The sequence below is a fragment of the Ictalurus furcatus genome, chromosome 24 (genome assembly GCF_023375685.1).
Source record: "Ictalurus furcatus strain D&B chromosome 24, Billie_1.0, whole genome shotgun sequence".
Taxonomy (NCBI): domain Eukaryota; kingdom Metazoa; phylum Chordata; class Actinopteri; order Siluriformes; family Ictaluridae; genus Ictalurus; species Ictalurus furcatus.
The window spans coordinates 16,459,247-16,486,329 of NC_071278.1; the positions used below are offsets into that span (position 1 = coordinate 16,459,247).

Below are 27,083 nucleotides of genomic sequence, written 5' to 3' on the forward strand. Positions count from 1 at the left end.
ATGTGTTTGCTCAAGATTTTTTTTTCTGTTTGGACAAAATTCAAACAGCATTTTAAAAATGTGCGTATGTCGTATAAATTATGAGCACATACCTAAAGAACATGAAAGGACAAGTATAAAAGTATATGTAAGACTAGAAGCCCTGCATTAGGTTCATACGGTTGCACACACTAACACTGGGAACAATGTGTGTGTGTGTGTGTGTGTGTGTGTGTGTGGTAGGAGCTGCTGGAGCGGGCTGAGTGGGGCTCCGACCTGCCGTCTGTAGATCAGCACCTGCAGGATCACCACACCATCCACACTGCCGTGGAAGACCTGCTGCACAACCTGAAGGAGGCTCGTAGTCATGAGGTACACACACACTCCCACACACACACACACACACCCACCGTGTTTATCACACCTTTCTGACCTCTGTATTGATTGACTCATTTGTGCGCTCTTTTCTTTTTTCACTTCAGCCAAGTGTCTCTTCCAATTTTCGAAGCAATTATTCCGAAACCTTGGCCAAGCTGGAGAACCAGTACTGCAAACTGCTCGTGAGTGTGTTTTTGCATTTTAAAGCGTGTGTGTGTGTGTGTGTGTGTCACTGCAGTCGGAGTACAGAGTCTGCATATGACAGTCAAGCAAATGCACAGCACCTGCCCATGACACACTCTCACTCTCTCTCTCACACACACACACGGATAGTTCTCATCTCCTTCTTTCAGCTTAGTATAGTCTCTAGTGTCAAGTATTTAAAGGTTGAGAGGGTTAAGGGAGGGAGCAATCGGTCGAGGGAGTAAAGGTGTGCGCGTGTAGGTGTAGGTGTGTGCATGTAGGTGTGTGTGTGTGTGTGTGTGTAGACAAGGCTGAAGGATGAACCCACCATTGTGAAGGGTTTCTCTTCACGCAGGAGCATTCGTCATGGCGACTGCGTTGCCTGGAGAGCTTGCGAGCGTTTGTGTCAGATTGCACTGAAGAGCTCATCTGGCTCAACCAGAAGGAAGAGGAGGAGCTGGCCTTCGACTGGAGCGAGAACAACACCAGCATGGCTACAAAGAGAGAACAGTATGCTGTGAGTGACAGTAACAGAATAAGTATAACATGCATCCAGCGCAAGACCAACAATGCACATCACACTTGCATCATATTTAGTACAGTAACCTTAAAGGAATACTCCAGTAGTTGTTTTTTTTTCTTTTTTCCCAACCTCCATCCGCCATATCTGAAGTGTGTGTGCAATAACCACGAACAAAAATGTTCCCTGTACTGATAAAAAAACAAAACAACAACATCATTTACATTCCACTGTTTACATTCTACTCACTTACAGTGGAAGTCTATTCTAATGCTGAATAACACAAATAAAGATTTAAACTGCAGAGCTACTTCACGTGTAGTCAAACATTCACACCTCAAAATACGACCAGCATCGGTCATAGTTTCTTTTTTCTTTTTCATTTGTGTGTGAAAGACGTCTCAATCCACTTAAATCAGACTTCTACATTCTGTTGTGAAATATTTTTAAGGCGTGCCACAGTTTTATACGACTCTCAGACATCGGAGCAGTAAATAATTGTAGTTATTTAAGCTTTCTGTGAGGAAATCCATCCATGTGTGAGATCAGGCTCAATGCATTCAATGGCCTTCATAGCCATACCTTTGAGATGAAGATACATGATCGTGTTTTGTTTGTTTGTTTGTTTATATATTTATTTAAAAACCCATTTTCTCCAATTTGGTCACCTGCCAATTCCCATCCACCGGCCAACTACTGCTCATGCTACATCACAGTGCAGGAATACAGGATTGTCTAGTGTAGATCTGATTGACAAGTAGAGCGAGTATCACCATCCCTCCCTCCCTGAGCGCATGGTTCGGGATTCGAACTCATCCTCCTGACGATCAGATGAACACTTTTCTGCTCTGCACTTGGGAGCCCATGGAAGTGTTTTACAGAGATACGCGTGTCGCGTAAATGTTAACCGTCGCCCCAACACTTGCCATTACACTTCTACTCTATGTGAGTTTTAAGTAACCTATTTTTTTTTTTATTATTATTATTATTATTATTTTTTTTTTAATCTGTTCTCAGTACAGGGAAATGTGTTGAAATTACTGTTCATGGTGATCACACATACACTTCGAATACTGTAGATAGAGATCAGGTTAAATCATTGGGGTTTTCCTTTACACGGGGCACTTCTCTTGATTGTTAATGCTAAATAAATAAGCCTGATCGAGTGTGTTAGAAAATTGCTTCTTCATTTGATTTCTGTCCTCTTTATTTTATCACAGGAATTGAGGGCAGAGCTGGAGGAGAAACAGGAAGTGATGCACTCCCTACAGGAAACAGCTGATCAGCTGTGTCAGGAGAACCACCCAGCTAAACAGACAGTAGAGGTGAGCCGTCGGTCAGCATTGCTCAAAATGAGATCATGTAATTGATAGAAACCTCACGTCTATATCACGATGCGTTAAATGAATATTGATGGGATTAGAAATGTTTATTATCTTTTCCATTTTTAAGATCTCAAGTGCGTAATAATTCTTTAATCAGAAGTTTTATTGGCTTTACTATTATGAATTACTTGATGCCGATTATGCTCTCTGACCGCAGGCCTACAGAGCTGCCTTACAGACACAGTGGCAGTGGGTTGGACAGCTGTGTGTATGCGTGGAGCAACACCTCAAGGACAACACCGCCTACTTTCAGGTACTGTGTCGACAAAAAAAAATCTCTAAAATGCACATTTGTCTGAAGGAAACGGTGTTGTAACCACGGCGATGCCGTTTTTAGTTCATGACTGATGCGCGAGAATGCGAGACGTACCTGCGACAGCTTCAGGACACCATCAAGCGGCAGTACACATGCGATCAAAACAGCAGACTGGGCAAACTGGAGGACCTGCTGCAGGACTCCATGGTAAGGCTATTTTCTCCGATTACACATGCGCACACACATACAGAGATCTATCGGCCTGAATAGCAGCAGATGGCATAGTAAGGGGGGCACACAGAGCAGGCATGAGCTGCGTATATTTCCTCCATGACCATCAGGAGGAGAGACTGATCCAGCACAGGGTGCTGGATGGATCGCTGTAGTGAAGTGTATCCGTATCTGATTAGCATTCCAAATAGCCTCATCTGTATTTGGATTTAAATCCAAAGTGGGGTGGCTTAAACTCGAAAGTTTATTTATTTATTTATTGATTGATTTAAATCAAGTATTAATCCAACTACTAAACCCCTTGAAACACTGGAAGGAAAACAGAGGAAGAAATGCGAGCCCTGTCAGCATGGTCTGAATTCTGACTCTGCTCTACATCTCTACATCACTCAAGTTCATTGGTCTCAGCTAGAGATTAGATACAAGACTTTATGGCCAGCTTTTTCTGAATAATGCACCTCCTAGTTGTGTCTGTTCTGTTCTTTTTGAATAATGTATTCCCTTACATCCTGCTGTAGTGGTACGTGTATATATAATATGGTCTGAGATACGATCAAGTTGACATTCCTCGCTTCTTTAAGTTCGAGTCTGAGATCCCTCAGATCGTCTGCACCTTGCTTGGTCCACGCCCACATTTGGGCTGATCGCTGCACTTTCTAATCTTCCTCCACAGACATCCGGAGGGTTCGTCATGTCCAAATCAGTACAGTTTTCATCTGTCCATTGTGGGTGGCTGTTCAGTTCTTAGTCTGTTGGTCTCGCACACAGTCATGGAGGGAAATTCTCAGATTAAACGTCACTTGTTTGCCCAGCATGGAGAAATATCGTGTAAAATCCTGCAGCACGCACACCGGCGTACTGCCTCTGAAGTCGTCCTCATCCAGACTCCAGTTAGGGATCATAAAGAAAATGTCTGAGATGTTTATTAATTGTATTGATTGCGATGTATTGGGAAGCGATTCATTCTTGTGTGGACTTGTTGCTATTAGAACAAAAAGCAATGTTGTTGAGACATCTTGAGTCTCTGTTTCCGAGCGCAGTTCTCACTGGGGTCACAGATTCATGCAATTGACAGATGCCTCTGTGCAGCTGTTTTTAATTTGCACTTTGGAAAATAACACATTTGCTGCTTCTGACTGATTTCCTGACACAGTTCCATTTTGCTCCATGACTCTCACATCTGCATGGTTATAATTTCCACCTCAGTTCTGGTAAAAGCACACCTTGGCACGAGCCCTAACTCGGGATCAATTCCCAGCGCTCTCAAAACCACTTGTAAAATTCCAGACCAGAGTGTAATGCCATTAGCACTGCCTCAATTTGTCTGTTTCTCAGAGACAGCACTGTAATGAATCCCAGAGAAAAGGTTAGTGTTTTGCTCATTATTTATACCAGCACGCAGCTGAGAAGCTAATTGCACAGATAGAATCCTACACTAATGTTAGCACAGAGATCACTCCTTGACTTTGACCTGTTTGGTGGTGGCAGCCATTAATCCATAGATCCTAGGTATAGAAAATTAGAGTGGCGGCTTATTATTGTAGGAATGTTGATGATCACAGTTTGTAGAGATGCGTAGAAGTCTTAAAAAGCCCTATTAGCAAATTAGCACTGGACATAATGCGTATTAGCAGCTGGTAAATTTCGTCTATAAGAAGAAATGATCAGCAGATTGTCGTGGATCCGGAGCGTTTCCTAGCAACCCTGGACACAAGGGAGGAATACAGGATCACAGGGCATGCTGGGCAAAGTTACATACTCAACACCTGGGGGTAATTTAGAGTCACCAGTCCCACTTATTGGGACGTTTTTGGAAGGTGGGAGGAAACCAGAGAACCAGAAGGAAACTCACATAGGCATGGGGAGAACATGTGAAACTCCACACAGATAGTAACCCAAGTTTAGGATTAAACCAGGGACCCTGAAGCTGTGAGGCGACAGTGCTATCCACTGCACTGCCGTGGGCTCTCTGCCAGTATAACAAAACATATCTGTATAGAATCATTGCTGTAAATGTAGTCTTCAGCAGTGTCATGTGATTAGAGTAATGATTTGAGTGACACGTGGTTTTTTCGACAGGAGGAGAAGGAGCAGCTGATCAAGTACCGTAGTTCAGTGGCCAGCCTGGTAGGGCGGGCCAAGACAGTGGTCCAGCTCCGCCCACGTAGCGCTGATTGTGTTCTTGGTACCACCACGCTCATTCGTGGCATCTGTGACTACAAACAAATAGAGGTATGACCCATATAAGTGATGCACTTCCACTTACACCTACCTCAGCTCTGTAATGAGCTTTCATATCACTAAGAACTGATCTCTTGGGTTTTTTTAATGGCTGATTTCTATTCTGCCCTTTTGCTATCCAGTTCAATGGTGAATGATGAATATCCAACCCACTGATGAATTATTATAGCACATTGTTCCCAGCTCATTTCTTGCCATCCTCTCTAAGTCTTAAACTAGCGCTCTAGACCTCTCTCTGTTTTCTGCAATAGGGGAAATAGCTCCTGTTCCTGTCAGATGTAGCGTGACGAGAGCTGTGCCGAGCTATTTTCCCTGACACCGGTAGAATAACAGAAAATGATTCATAAAATATACATCTTATAAAAAACTTTCCATAATTGACATTTTGTCATTAATCTTTCATAAGTGACACTTGATCCTGACCCTGTAAAATCTTTAACTTGTCTTTAACAATAATATTTCTTTAAGCTCCTCCAACACAGTTGGACTGACAGGCTGAATCCAGAATGTATTTGCTATATATGCTCACTGCTTAGGACCTACGTAGTACGATATAAGCCCAATAGAATGCCATTCGAGGCTAAAACAAATAAGGGACTCCAGTAGTTGCCTGTTGGAAATTACTGTTGAGTGCAAAACATTTGCATACCCCTGCTTTTTTTTTCCCTCCCCATTTTCTCCCTAATTTGGTCTTGCTCCTTCCGACCCTCTAGCTAACTCCCCTCATCACATTTTGTGTTGCGCCACCGGGAGCCCATACATCCCATCAGTTTGAAATAATGAAACCAACAAGACCATATTTTAGGTCTTACAGATGTTCCAGGTGTTCCTTCTTTTAATAATGAAACAAAGAAACACCACAATTATGAATGTGGGCTTTTCTACTACTAGCAAACAACTGGTAGGATTTTGCTTTAAAAGGACTAGACCTGTGTTGATTGATTTTTAGATTATTAGACATCTTAATAAGGCACCTCCAAATAAATTAACTAGAGCAAGCCAATGGGGTTGCAATCTTGAGATTGCCAGTTAAAACTCAATTGCTATGATATTTGGGCTATGGTTTTAAAGATTTTAAATGAACATGGAATTCTGCTTTGTGTATAAAAAGAAAGGTACAATGGAGAATACAACTTTTGCACTCAACACTAAATCTTTGTTAATTATGTTTGTTAATTTAATTGATATGTAATTAAAGAAATATTTGTGAATACATTAAATTCCTGTAATAATGTCAATTCCTTAAATTACATTAATTTAATTAGACCCTTTCCTAGATCAAGAGGCAAGAATAAATTGATCTTAAGATCAAAGGGGGGATAGTGTGTGTATGTGTGTGTATGTGTGTGTATGTGTGTGTATGTGTGTGTATGTGTGTGTATGTGTGTGTGTGTGTGTGTGTGCACACTTACTGAGCCAGGAGCAGAGAGGCACAGGCAGGTGGAGGTGCAGTGATTACTGTCTGAGCTAACGCAGTAAACACAGCTGCAACAGCATGCGTCAGACACACAGTAACTCACAGTGTGTGTGCATCATTTAATACTCATGAATGAGATGTGGTGATATTTAAAATTTAACATTTTTGAATGTGATCAGTTATAATTGTACAGTCCCCTCTGAAACTGTTGGAGCTGGAAGGCCAATTCATTTGTTTGTGTCATACACCAAAGAACATTTGGGTTTGAGATTAAAAGATGCATAAGAGAAGAGAGTTTAGGATTTCAGCTTTTATTCCCTGGTATTTATATGCAGACGTGTTAAACGACAGAGTATTTTGTATCAGACCACCCAATTTGTAGGTGAGCAAAGATATTGGAACATGTGACTGACATGTTTCTTGTTACCCAGGTGTGTCCTGTTAGATTGACTGTTTAAACAGTAAATATCTCTGAACATTTACTCTTGGTTTTAGCCTTCAGTTTCACCTGTGACGACTGCATTTGTTGTTAAAAAGGATAAGCCATCATGAAGATCACAGAGCTGTCTATGGGAGAAAAGCAAGCCATTCTGAAGCTGAGAAAAGCGGGAAAATCAATCGGAGGCATTGTACAAGCACTGGGCATAGCCAATACAAACATTGGGAATGTCCTGAAAAAGAAAGAAATCACTGTTGTACTGAGTAACATACACCGAATGGGTCGGCCAAGGAAAACAAAAGCAGCTGATGACAGAAACATTGTGGGAGCTGTGAAGAAAACCCCAAAACAGCAGTCAGTGACATCACCAACAGCCTCCACAGGGCAGGGGTAAAGGTATCACAATCCACCGTGACTCCACAAGATGCACACCACTCATTAGCAGTAAGAATTTGAAAGCCAGATTGGAATTCACAAAGAAATACAGAGATGAGCCGCAAAAGTTCTGGAGCTAACATTGACCTCTACCGAAGTGATGGACACGCCAAAGTGTGGAGAAAGAAAGGATCTGCTTATAATCCAAAACATACGAGCTCATCTGTGAAACATGGTGGAGGTAGTGTTATGGCTTGGGCTTGCATGGCTGCTTCTGGAACAGGCTCATTAAGCTTTATTGATCATGGAACTCATCATGAATTCAGAGGTTTACAGGAACCTGTTGTCTGTCAATTAACAGAGAAATGCATCCAAATGAACTGGGAGGAACTGCATCATGCAGCAAAACAAAGATCCAAAACACACTGCTCACTCAACAAAGGACTTCATCATGGGGAAAAGCGGAAGGTTTTAGACTGGCCAAGTCAATCACCAGACCTTAACCCGATCGAACAGCATTTCACCTCCTGAAGAGGCGACTGAAAAGAGAAACCCCCCCCCGAAACAAACAGTAACTGAAAGAAGCTGCGGTAAAAGCCCGGAAAAGCATCCCAAAAGAAGAAACCAGCAATCTGGTGACGTCAGTGAGTCACAGGCTTGATACAGTTATTGCAAGCAAGGGGTATACAACCAAATATTAAGTGTTATTTACTTTAATTTACTTCAATATTTATGTTTCCATACTTTTGCTCACCTAAAAATTGGGTGATCTGATACAAAAGGTTCTATGTTGAATGTTCTTTAACACATTTGGATGGAAATAAAAGGAAATAAAAGTTGAAATCCTAAATTCTCGTCTCATATCCATCTTTTGATCTCAAACCTAAGTGTCTTTGGTGTACAGCACAAACAAATGACACGGCCTTGCCGTTCCAATAGTTTCGGCGGCGACTGTATTTCAGTCTGGCTGGCATTCACCAGGCGCTTAGTTACGCTAGTCCATCTGTTTTTTCCACCCATAATCACATTTTTCAGACAAGCAGGGTGTTAAGAATGCCCAAAATTAATCTTTGTCCTCCCTCTCCCTTCCTCTCACCTCCCTTTCTCTTTATCCCTCCTCCCCCTTCCCTCCTATTTTGCCCATCCTCTCTTCCCTCTTCATTTCTCTTCTGTGTCTGCGGGGCTGGCAAGGCCAACTCTCAGGTACTACTACTGCTCATCATTCTTTCCTCAGCCCTGTGCTCTTTGCCCTGGCTCTGTACACGCTGTCCAAATCCAGCACAGTTAATGCTCCCGCTTTGCCTCCAGCCTCCCAGTCACGATCACACAGTCGCATTAGACACTCATTTATTTTTCACACAACAATTACAGTGTCTTCGTTGTAATTGCAAGTCAGTAATTATGAGTCATCATCATCTGAAAACATCCTCTAGCATTCAGCTTGTGGGCCATCAGCTGCAGAACGTGGGCGAGTGTTGTGGCACTACAGCATTCCAGCGATCCCTGAATAGCGTGCGTCAGCCACGGTCACGGACAGATGGTAGCTTGCTGGTTTCTTCTACCTCACACCTGTGTGCAAGGGGCAGGATGATGGGGTGGACAGTGGAAGCATAATTCCCCCATCTCCTTATAATTTATTAGCTAGGAATTCCCCTATTGCTAGATAGAAGACGGAAATCTTCAGATAAACCGATGACACTACATGTTAAAATGTTTGAATCCATATCGGAGGAAACAGAAAAGAAATCCTGCGTTCATACATCGTATAACAGTTTAGTGACCCATGTGACTTCCATTAGCATTTCATTTCTTTTCTCATTTGGTTAACAACATGATCTATTTTGCTTTTTTTTTTTCACTTATACTCCACATTTTTCATTTATACTTTTTTTTTTTTTTTTTTTTGGTTCCAATTTCCAAAACTTCTTTACCTACCTCGTCCTTCCTCTTTTCCCCCATCTATCCATTTCCCTCCCTCTTTCTCTCTCAATGTCACTCTTAGATCACAGTCAGTAAAGGAGAAGAGTGCGTCTTAGAGGATAACTCGCAGAGGACGAAGTGGAAGATCATCAGTCCGACAGGAAATGAAGCCATGGTGCCATCAGTATGCTTCACAGTTCCGCCACCCAACCAGGAGGCTATTGACACTGCCAGCAGGTAAAGACCCTCACAGATATGGGCTGTGTTCCAAATGGCATGCTGGACATACCGCTAAAGGCATACTTTTATCATGCATTTTTTTGTCCTCATCTTTCATGTTAAATGACATAATGCTAAGAGTGAGATGCATTTTGCTAGTTAGTTAGTGGTCAATAGGTAGTATTGCTGGCAAATGCTTATAGATAACTATAGAAATAATTACATAATTAAGTGGTGCAAGAGAACCGGTTTCAGGTTCTTACAAGCGAATTGCTGTCTGTTGAAATAGATTTCAGAAACAATTGAAATGTTTGCTGAAAGGTTTAGTAGATTGCATGGCCTGGTTTATGCTAATGAAGCACTCCTTGTGTTTCGTGTATGTAGAACGGAGCAGCTGTACCAGAATGTGATGTCTTTATGGCATCAGCTGCACATGAACATGAAGAGTGTGGTGTCCTGGCACTATCTGCAGAAGGACATCAGCAACATCTCTTCCTGGACTTTGGACACGGTCACTATTTTAAACTGCAATTCACTCGACCCGCTCCTCTAGAGAGACTCTTCAGAGGATATCCCTGACTCTGACGATTTCTGTTTGTTTAGATGTGCTTCCAGTCTCCGTCTGACAGGCAGCAGGCCCTGGATCACCTGGACGCCCACCTAGTGGATTTCCTGGCAGACAGCCGCGAGAGTGCCTTGTTTACGGAGGCCGAGAAGTGCGAGCTCGAGCAGGGAGCACAGAACTGCCACAAGCACTGCCAAGCACTCCTGATCTCCATGGAGACGGGTAAACAGACGGCCACGTGGTGGTGTCGAAAAATAGATCTGGATAAACACTAGTCTGGTTTAGCGATGGGCATTTTGGGTAATTCTGTAGTACAAGTACTCAGTTATAGTATTTAACTGAAAAACCTGCCATGAACTTACTAACAGCACCAAGTCAATAACGCAAACGCACCATTTCCTTTTCTTTTCTCTCTTTCATTATGTCAAAAAGTAGACAGTCAATTGAATCAAATAATAACCGCACAATCACTACATCAGGTTGTTTTTTTTTGTTGTTGTTGTTTTTTTTTTTTAAATATTATTTTCAAACGTTTGCCCTATTTAGTGGTTGAATCAAATAATAAGAATTTATTCTTAATGATGATGATAATTTTTATTTATTTGTTACTTATTTTACTTTTTTGTTTGTTTGCCTTATTGCTTTACTCCACTACATTACTGATTCAGATTTAATTTAGCTGTCATTAATAAATAATAAATAAATAATTATATATATATATATATATATATATATATATATATATATATATATATGTATGTGTGTGTGTGTGTGTGTGTGTGTGTGTGTGTATATATATATATATACACACACATACATATATATATATATATATATATATATATATATATATATATATATATATATATATATATATATATGTATATATATATATATATATATATGTGTATATATATATATATATATATATAATGTATGTGTATGTATGTATGTGTATATATATATATATATATAGATAGATAGATAGATAGATAGATAGATATACACATACACACACTCTCACTACTGGTCAAAAGTTTGAGTTTGGAGACACTTGACTGAAATGTTTCTCATGATCTTAAAAATCTTTTAAAATAAAGATGTATGATTAAATGTTTGAAATCTGTGTTGGACACAAAAAGATAATTGTGCCAACGTATTCATTCCTTTCGTTAGAAATCTAACATTTTATTTACAAAAAATTTTTTTTTAAATGGATGACTTGGAGCGAAATATTCCAAAAAACAGCCAATAAGAGTCCAGCGTAGATGGGAACTCCTTTAATACTGTTTAAAAAGCATCTCGGGGAGATTCCTCAAGAAATCATTGAGAAAATGCCAGGAATACATTTCTGGAAATTCTATAGTCTACTTTGAAGATGCTAAAATATTACATTATTTTGATTTATTTAGGTTTTTTTTTTTTTTTTTTTATCAAAACATAATTCCCATCATCCCATTTGTGTTATTCCAGAGTTTTGATGACTTTATTATTCTTCTAACATGTGGGGAATAAATAATAAAGAATTTGTGTGCTTAGACTTTTGATTGGTAATATATGTATTGTTTGCAGCTGCACATGTATATTACATTTGTCCATGGCATTCTGTATATAAAAAGCAGCAGGCCTTTTTTCATTTCAGGCAAATAAAAAGTTGTAAATGACATTTGCATTTCACTAATCAGTTAAGTGGTTACTTATCGAGTTCTCCATTAGTATGTAACGCAACGCCACCACTTGTTTCTCTGTTTTTCCTCAGTGGAGAAAGATGAGTCGGTATTGCGCTCCTACCTCTCAGAGCTGCAGAACATCAAGTCTCACCTGCAGGAAGCAGAGCAGAAGCTGATGATTGGCATGCAAACTCCGCCCCCTAGTGTTCTGTCAGGAGAAGGTGCGGGTGCAGCTGTTCATATTGCAGAGCAAGAGGTAAGCAATAACAGATTTAACAGCGCCATCTTCTGGCTGAGAAATTGTGCTTTTTTTTTTTCTTTTTTTTTCCCCCCCCATTCCTTTGGTTTTATAACACATTGAGTGCCAGTGAGTCCTAAATGATAAATGAGATGACTGATGTCACAACACTGTTGTATTAATTGTGCAGAAGCTGCAACAGCACCTGAAAAATCTGCAGTCGGATCTGGGTGACGTGTCTCGTCGCTGTGTGAGCTTCTTGGAGGAGAAGCCCTCCTCGTCCAGCGTGCCCGTGCTTCGCTCCGAGCTCAATCTAGCCGTGGAGAAAATAGAGCGACTCAACTCGCTGTCCTCTGTCTATCTGCATAAGTCAGTACATATTCAGACACCTGCATTTCTCATACACACCCACCCACCCTATCAGTCCACTCACTGTCCAGCTGTTTCTGTCAGGTTGAAAACAGTCGATGTGCTGATGAGAAGCTTGCAGGCTGCCGAGAGTCAGGTGAAGAAGTACGAGGGACGATTGAGCGAGGAGGACATAGTTCCTGCTGATACCACTGCCATCCAGGCCTTGAGAGAACAGATAAGGGTGAGTCACACCGACATACACAAGTGCTCACCTGTCGGTTCTTTGTTCTCTGGCACTCTTTCCCACGTACATAACCGTAATTCACTATACATGTATCTCAGTGTGTCCTTATTCTAAAAATCTGTTAATTCAGACAAAAATGTCTCCAAGTTGTTAAATCTAGACATTTTTTTTTCATGGAGTAAACCCTCATATAAGCAGTACACACTGCATGGCCAAAAGTATGTGGACACCTGACCATTGCACCCCATTCCAAAACCATGGGCTTTAATTTGGAGTCAGTCTTCTTTGCTCTTCTGGAAAGGCTTTCCTCTAGATTTTGGATCGTGGCTGTGGGTATTTTTCATTCGTTCAGCCACAGGAGCATTAGCAAGGTCGGGAACTGAAGAAGCGAGGATGCCTCGGGTGAAGTCAGTATTAAAGTTCATCCCAAAGGTGTTCAGTGGGGTTGAGGTCAGGGCTCTGTACAGACCACTCGGGTTCTTCCACACTAACCTTTGCAAACCATGTCTTCGTGAAGCTCGCTTTGCGCACGCGAGAATTGTCATGCTGGAACAGGTTTGGTCCTCTTAGTGCTACAGCACACAAAGAAATTCTAGACAATTGTCCGTTTCCAACTTTTGTTGTGTGTGATGGTCAGGCGTCCACATACTTTTGGCCCTATAGCGTATATCTGGACTGGTTCAGTTAAAGAGAGTAACACAGAAACTAATCAGGCTGTTTTTTTACTTAGCACGTCCATCGTTTTACAAGGCAGCTGTTAGCTCGGGGCTATTAAATAACCGTCCCAAGTATGTTAATAGGTGTCTTATTTACTGCCTTGTTTATCGTCTTGTTTGTGATGTCTTTTTCCTGACGTCAGTCAATTTTTCCTCCAAAATAAAATAAAGCACTTGTTCCTGTGAGAAAGCAGTGCTGCTTGAGGATGGGGAAGAAGAAAGCTGCCATCTTCTTAAATATCACAATACTTTTTTTTTTTTTTTTTTTTCTCCTCCCACACAATTTCCAGTTTCTGACTTCTCAGGACATAGCCACAGATTATATTTTCCACAAGGCAACTCTCAGCTCTTTACGTGAATCACACATAAAGGTTAGGCCGTTTCAGGTAACGGACTGGTGCACAGCATGGAGCTCATTTAAACGTGTAAATGTTTTCATTGGTCAAACCAAACCAAAAATTCCTGCCAGATTTACAAAAGTTTCAATCATCTGATTTTCTTCATGCTCGCATGCACATTAGCATTCGCGCTTGAACTCACAGCACCGCTGGTTTACATTTATTGACGCCCACAAAACTTCATAAAAGGCAAGCGGAAAATGACAAATTTATGAGCGAGCCAGTGAAAGAGTGCTTCCTGTGCTCTAAATCTTCCAGAAATGCAGCTCAGCCTTTGTAGCACTTCTTCTATGGTAACTGGTCTGCACTTATATAGCTCTTTTATCCAAAGCGCTTTACACTGTGTCTCATTCACCCATCACACACCGATGGTAGCAGAGCTGCCATGCAAGGCGCTAACTTGCCATCGGGAGCAACTTGGGGTTCAGTGTCTTGCCCAAGGACACTCCGGCATGTGGAGTCACATGGGCCTGGAATCGAACCGCCAACCCTACGATTAGTGGACGACCCGCTCTACCACCTGATCCACAGCCGCCCTATTCTACTATAGACGTAGACTCTGTAAACTCTTCATCCTTTTACACGGGGCTGTTTCTTTTGTGTGAATTTATTGGCTGGTTTTATTTTTCTGAATTCATTCCCCCCCCCAGAAATGGCATTCAGAGCTGAAGGAGCAGGACCACATCTTCCAGTCTCTGAGCTCGGAGGTGCAGCGGGCACGCGAAGCAGGTACCCAGCTCAGTCAGCTGCATGCTGAGCGCAGTCCTGAGCTGGAGCGCTACCAGGAGAAAGCCCAGCAAATCACAGAGAGATGGAACGGACTACGCAGACAAATGGAGACACGGTGAGCGCTTTGCCTCGTAGGAAAGTTATCAAATGGAATAGCAAGAGTGCTCAGGGGTACCTGTGGCTTAAAAACGTTTCCGCGGTTCGTTAGCACCACTAATAAACATTTGAAATGTGTGTTTCCTGTTAGGCAAGCTGATCTGGAGACGATAGGCTCAGTGCTGCAGCAGTACCGAGACGGTCACTCTGGTCTTATCCGCTGGATCGAAGAGACCACTAAGAAACAGGAGAACACTCAGCCTGAGCAGACTGACAGCAAAGCCCTATCTGAGCAGCTCTTCCAGCAGACGGTGGGTCACAGCTTCAGAGATGACGACTTTTTTTTATTTATTTTTTTTAGCTGGGAATGTATTTCATTAACACGGACTTCTGTGTACCCCCGCAGGCTTTGGTGGCTGAGATTGAACAGAACCAAGTGAAACTGGACGAGTGCCAGACGTACTCTAAACACTACTGCACTGCTGTCAAGGTAAGTGCTCTTTCAGAATGGATGGACTCGACTGAGCTACTGTGGACTGAGTTTGTTTTGGCGGGACTTCAGGAATAAGTTTTTCATCGAAATGTATCCCCTTGTAAACAACTACGGTACATTCAAATAGTATTTGTCTGACATTGCACTGTGCCTCCCTGTTTTCCATCAGGACTATGAACTGCAGCTGATGACATTTAGAGCTTTTGTGGAATCGACTCAGAAGTCTCCAGTGAAAAGAAGGAGGATGCATTCTTCATCAGACGCCATAACACACGAGGTATGAGAGGATAAAAGGAATGGGAAAGGAGAGCACAAAATCTAAGGGTTTCTAGAGTCTGTTAGGTCCACAGAGCGAGTGTTTTAAACTGTGTGTTGTCAAAAAAATAATTATTTACACGTAGACTGATTTTTTTTTTTTTTCCTTCTTCTTCGTATGGAATAGCTGTAAATTAACGTTCAAATATTGTTATTAATCATAATTTGAAAGGGTGCGTTCAAACGTTCCTTTCATTTTTCTCTGATAGAGAATGTGCTGCACCGTGCTCGTTCTATACGTTGTACAGAGCAGAATTTTTCAAGTAAGCGAACAAAAATTTAAAGCAAACTTTTCGACAGTTTTTGACTATCAGTTAGTTAATTGACCTGCATGCTAGGAAGAAAATTTAAACGTTGATACGGTCAACTTTTCTAGCAAAATTCAGGGACCAAACCTATACTTGGGAATGGTGCGTGAAAAAATAAAACCAGTGCATTTCACGGTGATCATACTGAATTATGGAGAAGGAAAAAATTCCTGTTGCGGTACGAATTTCCGATCAGTAGAATGCAGAGCACGCTGGAATCCAGGAACACTGGATGTAAGACATGAATTTATCCTGTATGGGACAATTTGGAGCCAATACGCTGCTACTGACATCTTGAGATGTGGGAAGAAACCAGAAAACCCCTAGAGGTGACCCATGTGTTGACAGGGAGACCATGTGAAACTGCCCCTAACAATAATATTATGAAATGTTCATGAATAGTAATTCCCACATACTTTTGTTCTAATTTGGCCTAAAAACGGAGGACTAAACCAAATGTGAATGGGGTGTAAACTGTCACACCCTCACATCCTACTGTAACGCTACATCTTTTTTCGTTCCTGCAGTTCATGGATCTTCGCACTCGCTACACAGCTCTGGTGACTCTGACAACGCAACATGTCAAGTACATCAGTGATGCACTGCGGAGACTTGAGGAGGAAGAGGTACGAGTTAAAGCTGGACAAGCAGTTCATTCGTATTCTGTAAGCCGTTTCCACATTTTAGAATGAAATGCTTGCTCTCATCTTGCAGAAACAAGTTGAGGAGGAGAGACAAGCCTGTGTCGGTCAGGTCTCAGACCTGCTAGGTTGGGTTGAGGGCCTTCAGGAGAGAGCTGCAGGACCAGCCGACACATCGCTTGCTGCACAGCAGGTATGAACAGACCTCTCATGTTTAACTCTGGCATTGACACCTTTCAAGTGGTGATTGTATAGGTAAAGATTTTGATTTACTTTTCTCTTCTTCAGGCAATCAGTGAGCAGTTGGCTTCGAAAAGAGAAGAAGTTGCTGAAGCAATCAGAAGCACACAAGACTTCCTCCGTTCGAAACAAGCCAGCAAGTGAGTGCGGTACCTTAACAGATACAGCACGTGTTATGGTATACTCTTTTAAAATAGGGGTCCTCAATTTTCAGTAAAATTTAGATTTCGGTTTTATGAGCACTTTTAACAATACATATTATCACAAAGCAGCTGTACAGAAAACTCTACGTAGATTGAGATCCCTAAGGAGCAAGCCAGAGGTGACTGTGACTCCGTTTACATGGACAGCAGTAATCTAATTATTGACCTTAATCTGAGTAAGGTAATAATGTGATTAAGGTGTTTACATGAGGCGCTTTTAGGATACTCATGTTCATGTCATGTTCTCGTTTTACATGTTCTAGAACATAATTAGATTAACAGCCCGCGTCACCGCGTCACGCCGTCCGACGTCCCTCCAGAATTTCACGTATCAACATACAGTTCGTCTTCGTTATGGTACCGTATACAGTTTTGGGTGTTTTTATTTATTTTTTTTACGAACGCTTTAAGTCCAGTTAATTATTTGTCATGCTGTACGTGCTAATAGACAACCGCTTGAAGCGGTGGGTGTGTCCCAAATCGCGTACTTACCGTCTATATAGTAGCCGAGATACATGTATTTGTCCCCACTACAAGCCTATAGTAGGAAAGTATGCGATTTGGGACACAGCCGAACTCTCTCGTTCGCCGTAAAACTGCCGTGTGTGATCGTGTCCTGTCGCAAAATGCGGTGAAAACTCCCACACGACGTTCATAATGTGATTAAGGTGTGTACATGTCTGTAATACACGTCCATAATGCGACTAAAACAGGAGTACTCCACCTGTCTTAATTAGATTATTGCTTACTTCGATTATGACCTTAATTAGATTAAGGTAAGTAAAAATTGCTGTTTACATGGTAGTTTCTTAATTAGAGTACGGTCTTAATCGGATTAAGAGTGGATTAGTGTTGTCCATGTAAACGCAGCTAGTGATGAGAAAAAAAAAACTTAAATCGGACTCTAAAGGAACACATCCTCTTCTGGGTGACACCAGATAGTGGGATTATAAATCATACAGGTGTAGAAGAGTAAAGGCAGGCAGTATTGAGTGGACCGAGTTGAAAGGATAGGAAGTTAGAAAGAAAACCTGCAGCCACACTGGCCCTTTGAGGGTATGACCGAGTACCCCTGCTCTAAAATACATTCACACAAACACACATTTCATACTGACTTTGGCCCACTATCCTTAGATTGTCCCCTGAAGAGCGAGCCCAAGTTACTTCACAGCTGGATGAACTGAAATCTACTTACAGCCAGATGTGCGACCGCTCTGCTGCTCAGCTGCAACAGCTCGAAGAACAGCTGGCCAAAGAGGAGAAACGAAAGGTAGACGTAAAAGTTTACGGCGAGCTTTCCACTCTGCCGGAGCGAGCTCTAAAAAAGCAAAAAGCTTGCTTCTGATGTGTTGCTTTAAATGGTTGTCTTATGATAAAGTTTTCAATTTTTTTTATTTTGACATTTTCCAAGGAAATGATAAAGAGCGCTGTGTGTGTGTGACTGTGCGAGTGCTGCATGTTGTGTGTTGCCTGTCACTTGTGTTTTTCACATCCATCACCACCTCCATAAGTCTCACAGGTTTGCTTCAACATAACATTTTTTTTTAATAGCATGGAGTGAAATCCTAACATACAATTCACAACATGCCTGTAATCATGTCATCATCATCACCATCATCTGCCATCTTCATCAAACACATCTGCTTATTGCTACTTACTGGCCATGAGTTTTAAAGAAGTAGCAATGAATAGTATAGTAGTTTTACAAGAACATCTTCAAAGGTCATTCCCATAGTGCTTATTTAGTTCCCATTGCACACACATTGGTTCATGATGATTTTTGCACTATAGATGTGGACATTTTCAGTTTTTCTCTGTTAAACTCATAGGAACACATACATTTTCAACATTCATCTACAGCCACGATTAGAATGTAAATCGTGTAGTCATACTCTTTTATTACAACATAATTATACGTGTGTATGACGTGATGTGTGTGAGTGTGTGTGTGCAAATGAGTGAAATGATGGAGTGTGCATAGAAATGAGGTTTTCAACACCACTCTTACAAAGGTTTCCTCAAAAGCAGACATTTCATAGGGATTAATGTAGAGGCCAGCTATGCATACGTCCGCCTGTTTGAGCATGATGTGTCCAGATCACAGAGCATTTATGTGCGTGTGTGTTTTTATGTGTGTGATATTGTCTGTGTCGATGTCCTTTTAAAAACAGTAATATTGTGTGACTTAATCAGCATTCTGCTTTAAAATCACTAACAGCTGCAGGAAAACATCCGAGTCAGAATAGAATATGTTTTAAGACGAGACGTCAGTATGTAGTGTATTCATCCTATTTTATTTTCAGAAATTTCACATAGCAACCACGTTTACAGTTTACGGTTTACTTAGAGGTAAGTCCCAAATCAAATACTAAGTGAGTGATCTGTACAGGCCTCATTTATGAGCCAGATTATCATCACTTCTGGAAGTCGCTATGCCAAATGCCATAAATGTTAAATGTAACTTATCTTAGAGGTAAATTGATGGGATAGTAATCTAAGATTATAAACTGATAGGATTGTCAGGTAGCAGATAGTTAGCGCTGGCAGTGTCTCAGGCAGATGGAGTGCGGCATGCAGAATGCTAACATCCAGCTTCTCACCTTGTTGCACCTCAAACTGCCGAGCCGTCGGCCTATCTGTGTATGTGCGTTTACGGACCCCCTCCGTACGGTAAGTAGTGCTTGCTTTCTCTCTTACCGTTGGCTTAGTTTCTGAGCTGCTCTTTTCTCTTCTTTCTTTTTGCTGTACTTTAAAGAAAACTCTTGTAAAATGCTACAGTATTTGTCTTGTTTTTGCTTTAGGAAGCTTATGCTTTGTTGCTGTAAACCAAATCATGATGTTTTATTTGCCTTTTTGATTTCAACGACAGTCCATGCAGGCAAACTTTCTATTCATGGGATCATGTATTAGTTAATTATTACTGAATGTCAACTTAGGCTAGTTTTGCATGCTTGGGTTGTGGGCTTTTCTAAAACTCTTTACTGGCCTAGTTTCAGTTTAAGCAATAAAGCTGATAAAACATAGGTTTATTAATGGAAGGGGACTTATATATATTTAAAATGATATCTCCTTTTCCAGGGCCATGAGACCATCGCTGGAGTAATTGATCTTGGTACTGTGGAAATCTTCCCAGTTTTCCAGTCAGCACAGCGAGGCCTAATAGACCAGGACACATGCTATGTGCTACTGGAGGCACAGCTTGTTAGGGGTGGTCTATTACATCCTGATTCCCCTCAGGGTCTTTCATTAGAAAAGAGTTTCTCCTCTGGTCTTATCGATAGCCGCATCTACCAGTCACTATCAGAACTAGAAGCTGCCCTCCATCTTGTCCAACAGTCACAACTCGCAAAGATTCACACGATACCAGCTGTTGCCGCTATGGAGGTGGGCTACATAAAAGAACAAATTGGGCTTCGTATCCTGGAGCTGCAGGTGAGCACAGGAGGCTTTTGGGATGAATCCAAAGATGAAATACTTAATCTTGAAAATGCTAAAGACAAAGGTCTCATCTCAGCTGCTGTTTATGAGAAGTTACTCTCCCGTCTTGATAGGCAAGAGCTTATTGATCCTAATACAGCAGAAAAACTCAGTCTATCGGAGTTTTATCAGCGATGTGTTTTGAATCAGGAGACTGGTCTGCGTCTACTGCCAGTCAATCAGCAGTCAAGGGGAACAATCTGCTTACGATCTGGTATAAAAGTAGGCATTTTCCGGGCAGTCCGAGAGGGACTGATTGACCGGCAAGTCACTATTCGACTTCTGGAGGCTCAGCTGTTTGCAGGTGGCATCACCGATCCCCGCACTGGTCACCGACTGACAATAGATGAAGCTGTGAGGCATGGCCTTATGGACCAGGACCTGGCCTGTGCCTTACTGAATCACCAGTTACAATCAGGGGGAATCATAGACCCAGTCAGTGGAGAGCGCCTGGAATTAGATGAATCTATCCAAAGAAACCTTCTCTCTCCTCGCATGGCTTTAAGGGTGCTGGAATCTCTCTGGGCTTTTATGGGCATGTTATGGCCAGAGTCAGGGGATCTGCTTCCTATTACTGAAGCTCTACAGCAGGGTGTCATTTCAGGTGACCTAGCTCGGAAAGTCCTAAAAAAGCGTCATTCTGTTGGTGCTATTTACTCTCCAGAAAGTGGTCAGTTGATTCCTCTGGGCCATGCTGCGAAAGTTTTGGGACCAGAAGCGGCAGAGGTTCTTCAGCAGACACAGATTCCAGACATTCTGCCTGCCATGATTCAGACAGGGTCCCTGCAGCATCGGGGTCCTTCCTTTTCATCCTCTTCATCCCCTGCCTCACTCCCACACCTTCAATCTGGTACTTCCTTTTTGGAGGCGTCCAGGCCCCAGGAGCAAGATCTCCACTACCTCCTCTCTTACCTTATGACACACAGCTACATAAATGCCCACTCAGGAGAGCGTCTGGTCCTGCTGGAGCCTGAACTGATGGAGCTCATTAATGTAACTGGAACAACAAAAGATCAAAAAAGACATAAACCACAGTTGAAAGAGCCCTCTGACAGAGAGGCAGCAGGAGAACCTGATTTTATGAGGTCATTAAGTGAAACAAAACAAGAAAACATTCAAATTCTCGATGTGAAGGAAAGCACAACTTTCAACATCTCTAGAGACGATGAACAAGAAAAACACATTCTTTTCGAAGAAGATGGAACAGATTTAACTGATGATATTCATAAGACTGCACTTAGGAATGCTGAACCAAGAGTTGCAGGTGTTTCTTTAAAAGAAACAAGCACTGATGGTACGTCAGTAAAGCTCTTAGATACAGACTCCAAAGTATCAGAGACAGAACCTGAGACAGATCCTGAGACATCACTCCTATTTGTAAAAGACATGAAAATGTCTTCTGGTTCCACCTTTCAATCACTGAGTCCAAACATGGACGAAACAGGTAGGGGAGAAGAATTCATGGAGTTGACTGAACCAGCCTCTTGGCTTGAGCTTGAGATGCCTACCTCGGCCTCAGATAAGAATATGCTTTATGAAAATCAAGTGGAATGTGTGCCAGCTGTGAAGAAATTGATAGATTTAAAGAGAGAGAACTCTACTGTTAAAAATAAAGATCCTGTAGAAGAAAGTCAGCCTAATCAACTTCATAGAAATGCTGGAGAAGGCTTACAAGTGAGGAAAACTGAAGTATCAGATGTAAATAAACAAATCTCAACTCAAACAGATGCCAGCAGAAAAATGGAAAGTGCAGACTCGTCGAAAATGAAAGGGACCGTATCTGTGGACATTTCTGAAGACGCAGAGCTTGATCGCATGGCAGAGGAGTTGCTGCAGGGGGGTCTTTTGACTACTGGGACCCAGAAGTTACTCCTCGATGAGGCTGTATACCAGGATCTGCTCCCAGTTAATACTGCTGTAAAAGTAATGTCTAAAGCAAAGCTTTTTGGTGGTTTTGTGGATGTGCATGCTTGTCAACCACTGAGCCTTGATGATGTTCTACAAGAAGGTCTCCTGGATAAAGACTTAATGGCCAAGGTTATCCAATCCGAAAAGACTATGGCCGGTGTGTTTGATGTGGAACATGGTCGAATATGCTCATTAAGGGAGGCTGCTAAAGAAGGGCTTTTAGATACAGATACAGTATCTCGCCTTCTTGAGGCCCAGGTTGTCTCTGGGGGAATTATTGACCATGAAAAAGGCAAAAGGGTTTCAGTTAACCTTGCAGCCAAACTTGGGCTAATAGAGGAAGAGCAGAAAGATGAGCTACTTTTATTGGAGAAGTCATGTCATGGAAAGAGTTCTGATCCACATGCAATACAAACAAAATTGAAACTGCAACTACAGATGAATGGAATATTAGACCCCAAAACAAAACAGCCTGTACCTCTTCAACAAGCGCTTCAAAAAGGTCTTATTGGTTATGAGGAAACTGAGCAGATCCTACTGCAACAGGTAGCTGAAGGTGGAATTGCGCACCATGGGTCTGGCGTTCGCCTCAGTGTTACTGATGCGGTACGTCAAGGCCTCATTGACAATTCGCTTGCTCCAAAACTCAAGCAGTTTGAGAAGTCGAGACAAAACCAGTTTAGTTCAGATCCAAATGGTGCCTTTCTTCAGGCAGCTGTAGGCTTCATTTATGATAGTGCTTCAAAGAGCAACCTTTCATTGACTGAAGCTGTTTCCTGTGATGTGATAGATCAAGGCACTGCGAATAAAGCTATGGAATCTCCGATTGTAAAAAGTGGTGTTTTGGATCCTCAAAACGCTTGTGTTGTACCGTACTTGGAGCTAATAAAACAGGGAAAGATTGACATTGAGACAGGTTGGAGATTCCTTGAAGTAAGACCTTTCAGTGGTATTCCAAACAAAGAAAATGGTGACCTGTTGACTGTGCCAGAAGCAGTGAAGACTGGTCAAGTTGATCCCATTCCAGCGCTCAGATTATTGCAGAGTCAGGCAGATTCTGGAGGTATCATCAATATTTCAAGTGGGGAAAAATTACCTCTTCTAGATGCTGTTGATAAAGGCCTTGTTCAAAAAGATGTTGCCATGGTTATTGCTAATAATCAGTTTTTAAAAGGTGGGTTGGTTAGCCCTGTCAGTGGTCAGAGGGTGTCGAGTCTTACGGATGCTGTTCAGGATGGGCTAATCTCTAAAGAAATGGCTGCAGAACTTTGTGATAAATTTGGACTCGTGGATCCTCTTGCGTCACACAGTGTTTCATTTCAAGGCAGTCCTACAGTGAGGAGTCGCGAAAACAGAGAAGTGAGCACAGTGCATTTTGCCGACCCTGAAACGCCACACTCCAGGCCTACAGATCACCAAAAAGATCAATTAGAGGACGATACAGATGAACAGCTACAGGCCTTTCAACGTTATCCACCATCTGAATTGGTAGAACAAATGCACATGAATGTTTCATCAAGTGGAGTTGGGAAAGATGCTGATGTATCATTAGAGGTTCTAAGTCAGTTTGCTTTAAAAGCAGAAAGAAGGCTACAGGAGGCCATTGAAGAATGCAGTCCTAAACAAGATAAAGTTATTGAACCTCAGCAAGAGTTAAGACACAAACTTGTTCAGATTCCACAAATATCTGCGGTTGAATCTGAAGTTGGAATAAGCTACGACATTATACCCCAAACCACAACGCCAGATATCCAAATACAGCCAGCAGTTGAAATGGGCGTAAACCTGGAAAACTATGAGAAGAGTAACTTTAGCCTTGTCCCAGAAACCACAGACAATGTGCATGATGAGCAAGCCCAGTCTGTCAAAAAAACAAATGAGATTACCAAGGCAGCAGAACTGCAGTCAGTGTCTGATACAGAGACAATCTGTGAAAGAGAAGAGAACTCTGACAATAGAAATGACATGCCCATATCAACACTTACTGAGGGGCAGAAGATGCCTGGAAAAAAGCGAGGAAAAGGAAAACATAAAATGCAAACCAAAATGTGTACAGACAGTGATAAAAGGTCAGAGGTACAACTACTAGATACAAGTGTGACATCACAGTTACAGGATACTGAGGACAAAAATGGTATAAAAGTCTACTCGGATGAAAAATCTGGTGAACCCAATATAAAAGCAGAGAAACAGGCTGGAATGGATTTCGAAATTAGAAGAACTCCAGTGGTGCATGCATCATCTGAAGAAATCATTGCAAAAGGGTTTGGAAGTGAAGTTTTAGATATTGCCCCAAAAGAGGTCAAAGTAGATCTAGACATCGGAGAAGTTAGTGTGGTTACGGCTACAGAGGATGCTAAAGGCAGCCACATGATAGAAGTAAAGATTCTTCAAAAATCTGAGCATTGTTCAAAGACTCCTGATGGGAATGCAGCTTCACCTGTATATGGCACTGAGGATAAGACTGTAAAAGCTGATATCGGCATTGATCAAAAATGTTCCGAAGATAATTTGAAAATGGAGGAAGATGTCAAAGAGGTCACAGAGACCAAATATGGAAGGGGAGCTGTAGTGACTGATCAGAAATCTACAGATCTGGACATGAAAGGAACGGCTCAAGTGGATTTGGAGGTTTTCAAACCTCCACGTTTGCACATAACTAAACCTATAGAGAGAATGGACGCCATGTTTGAAAAAGATGCAGTCGTTAATGAAAGATCTGAAGCTATGAACATTAAGAAAGGGACCAGAGTGGTCGAGATCGATTCGGAGGCTATAAATGCTTCAGATCTGACAGAGGCTTCTCTTATAGAGGACACTGAGGAAAAGTTTAGAAAAGAAGTTGTTGCCCTTGATCAAGAACGTGTCGAAGGTTTGAAGGAACGGAAAGACATCAAGCTGGATTTGGAGGTTCTAAAACCTCCATGTATGAGTGTGACTTTGGAAAGAAACAAATTTGGAAAGAAAGTTGTAGTCACTGACCAGAATTCTGAGGATGTGACCATGAATAGCAAGCTTAAAGTAGATTTGGAGGTTCTAAAAGCTGCAGATCTGACAGAAGTTTGTCTTGAGGAGGATATCGAGGACAAATCTGGAACAGAAATTATTGGCATTCATCAAAAATATGATGTGGATGTCAAAGAACAGAAAGAGGTCAAAGTAGATGTGGAAGTTGTAAAGCCTATATATATGGGTGCGACTTCACCTATAGAAGGCATGGAAACCAAGTTTGGAAAGGACATTGTAGTCACTGAGCAGAAATCTGTAGATGAGAAGATGAAGAGAGACGCTGGTGATCAAAATTATGTGGAAGAACGGAGGGAGGTTAAAAAGGATATGGAAGCTCTAAAATCTCCATGTACGAGCGTAACTTCACCTACAGAGGGCACCGAGAAGTTTGAAACTGACGTTATAGTCACTGATCAGAAAGATGCAAGCTTTAGAGATTTGGAAGTTTTGAAAACACCGGATACAACAGAGGGTTCACCTGCAAAGCACATGGAGAACAGATTCGCAAAAGAATTTGTTGACATTGATCAAAAATCCATTGATGAAGATGTGAAAATAGAGAGACTGGTCAAAGCAGAGATGTCAGAAGTACCAGGTACAACTGATAGTATTGAGTCTATCCCAGAGGGTCTACACCAGAGAATAGAGGTTGTGAAGAGTGTAGAAGTGATGCAACAGAGGCAACATATGGAAAATACAAGTCTGGGAGCTAAAATATCAAAACATGACCCTGACAGTTTGGTGGATGTGCCCAGAAACACAAAAGATGAATTGCAGATTCAATTACATTCTACAGTCATAAATGAAAAGGTTAGCCATGAAACAGAATACTCTGAGGATCATGCTTCAGATCAGTCAGACAAGAAGAGGAAGAAGAAAAGAAAAAACAAGAAGACCAAGATGGTAAATACCGAAAAGGAATCCGAAGTTGATGAGCCAGTGCAAAGCCCACCAGTTTATGTCCCATCTCAAAGTGAGACGTTCAGTGCAGTAAGAAAAGATGGACTGGAACAACCTCAAAAACCTAACCAGGCACAGCTGGAGAAAGAAGCCCTTCTGATGAAAGCGAAGGAAAGCATTCTTAGGAAGGTCTTTGAGAGGGGTGTCAGTGAGAAACAGGCTGCTGAAGAGTTAGAGGTATTACGTCAAGGGTCAGCTAAAGAACGACAGAAAAGTTCTTCACTCCATGCAAAGGGCAGTGAGACTGCTGTAATACATCAGACAAAACAGATAGACATAAATAAAAACCAGCTGCCAGGAGATGTTTTAACTGGGACCAACATTACACGAACTCATTTCAGTTCGACAGACCCGACTAATGATGACTTTTACAAGAAGCAGGACTTAAGCTGTACCGACAGCTCAGATGTTGCTATGGACCCCAGTAAGCAAATATCAAAGCCCACTATTGGTTTAGACGGGCAAGTTTGCGAAACAAGAACAAAAGAAACTGAACATCTGAAAAGTGAAAAGCTAGGAGACTCTGCAGTCCGCAAGGAACCCTATACTACTCTTACTGGGGAACATAAAGACCACCAAAAATCTGTGTCTGCTATAACATTAGCTAACCGTTCGGATGCTGTACCACAGAGTGAAGTAAATACGTGTGTACATACCTCCAAAACAGAACTGGAGAATACAATTAGCAAGGAGCCACTGCAAGTCCTGACTAAGGAATACTCTTACACTGACGATGAATTCAAAGACGAATCGTCCATTGAAGAGTCTTCAGAGTCAAGACCGTCTAATTTAGAAGAGGTCCCTGAGTCTGATACTACAGAGTGCTGGGAAGAGGAGGATTTTGCAGAATGTCAAGAGGGTGTAGATGAAAAACAGACTGAAGACCTAGTCAAAAAACAGAGGACAGCCCCGCAGATAAGCAAGGTGAGATGCCGTGTTTGTTATTCTGCAATTATTTAGCAATTTCGGTCCTTAACTC

At 41.8% G+C, this 27,083-nt stretch overlaps 1 protein-coding gene across 12 annotated transcripts in view; it reads left to right on the top strand.

The window, feature by feature from the left end:
- The window catches only part of macf1a (microtubule actin crosslinking factor 1a), a 202,991-nt gene that overhangs the window by 115,120 nt on the left and 60,788 nt on the right, over nt 1-27,083 (top strand). For 11 of the 12 annotated variants that reach the window (XR_008384522.1, XM_053612352.1, XM_053612358.1 and 8 more), the window contains 22 exons: nt 223-351; nt 462-539; nt 896-1,057; nt 2,281-2,385; nt 2,603-2,698; nt 2,783-2,908; nt 5,012-5,164; nt 9,407-9,561; nt 9,928-10,054; nt 10,147-10,330; nt 11,868-12,034; nt 12,207-12,385; nt 12,470-12,608; nt 14,376-14,569; nt 14,702-14,861; nt 14,957-15,040; nt 15,213-15,320; nt 16,194-16,292; nt 16,381-16,500; nt 16,596-16,687; nt 17,885-18,020; nt 19,829-27,028. Coding sequence is in view for 11 of the 12 variants with exons in the window: in XM_053612352.1 (XP_053468327.1) it covers nt 223-351; nt 462-539; nt 896-1,057; nt 2,281-2,385; nt 2,603-2,698; nt 2,783-2,908; nt 5,012-5,164; nt 9,407-9,561; nt 9,928-10,054; nt 10,147-10,330; nt 11,868-12,034; nt 12,207-12,385; nt 12,470-12,608; nt 14,376-14,569; nt 14,702-14,861; nt 14,957-15,040; nt 15,213-15,320; nt 16,194-16,292; nt 16,381-16,500; nt 16,596-16,687; nt 17,885-18,020; nt 19,829-27,028 (9,993 nt within the window). In the remaining variant the exon portion in view is untranslated. The remainder of the gene's footprint in view (nt 1-222; nt 352-461; nt 540-895; nt 1,058-2,280; nt 2,386-2,602; nt 2,699-2,782; nt 2,909-5,011; nt 5,165-9,406; nt 9,562-9,927; nt 10,055-10,146; nt 10,331-11,867; nt 12,035-12,206; nt 12,386-12,469; nt 12,609-14,375; nt 14,570-14,701; nt 14,862-14,956; nt 15,041-15,212; nt 15,321-16,193; nt 16,293-16,380; nt 16,501-16,595; nt 16,688-17,884; nt 18,021-19,828; nt 27,029-27,083) is intronic. The other variant, XM_053612363.1, reaches the window with a different exon arrangement.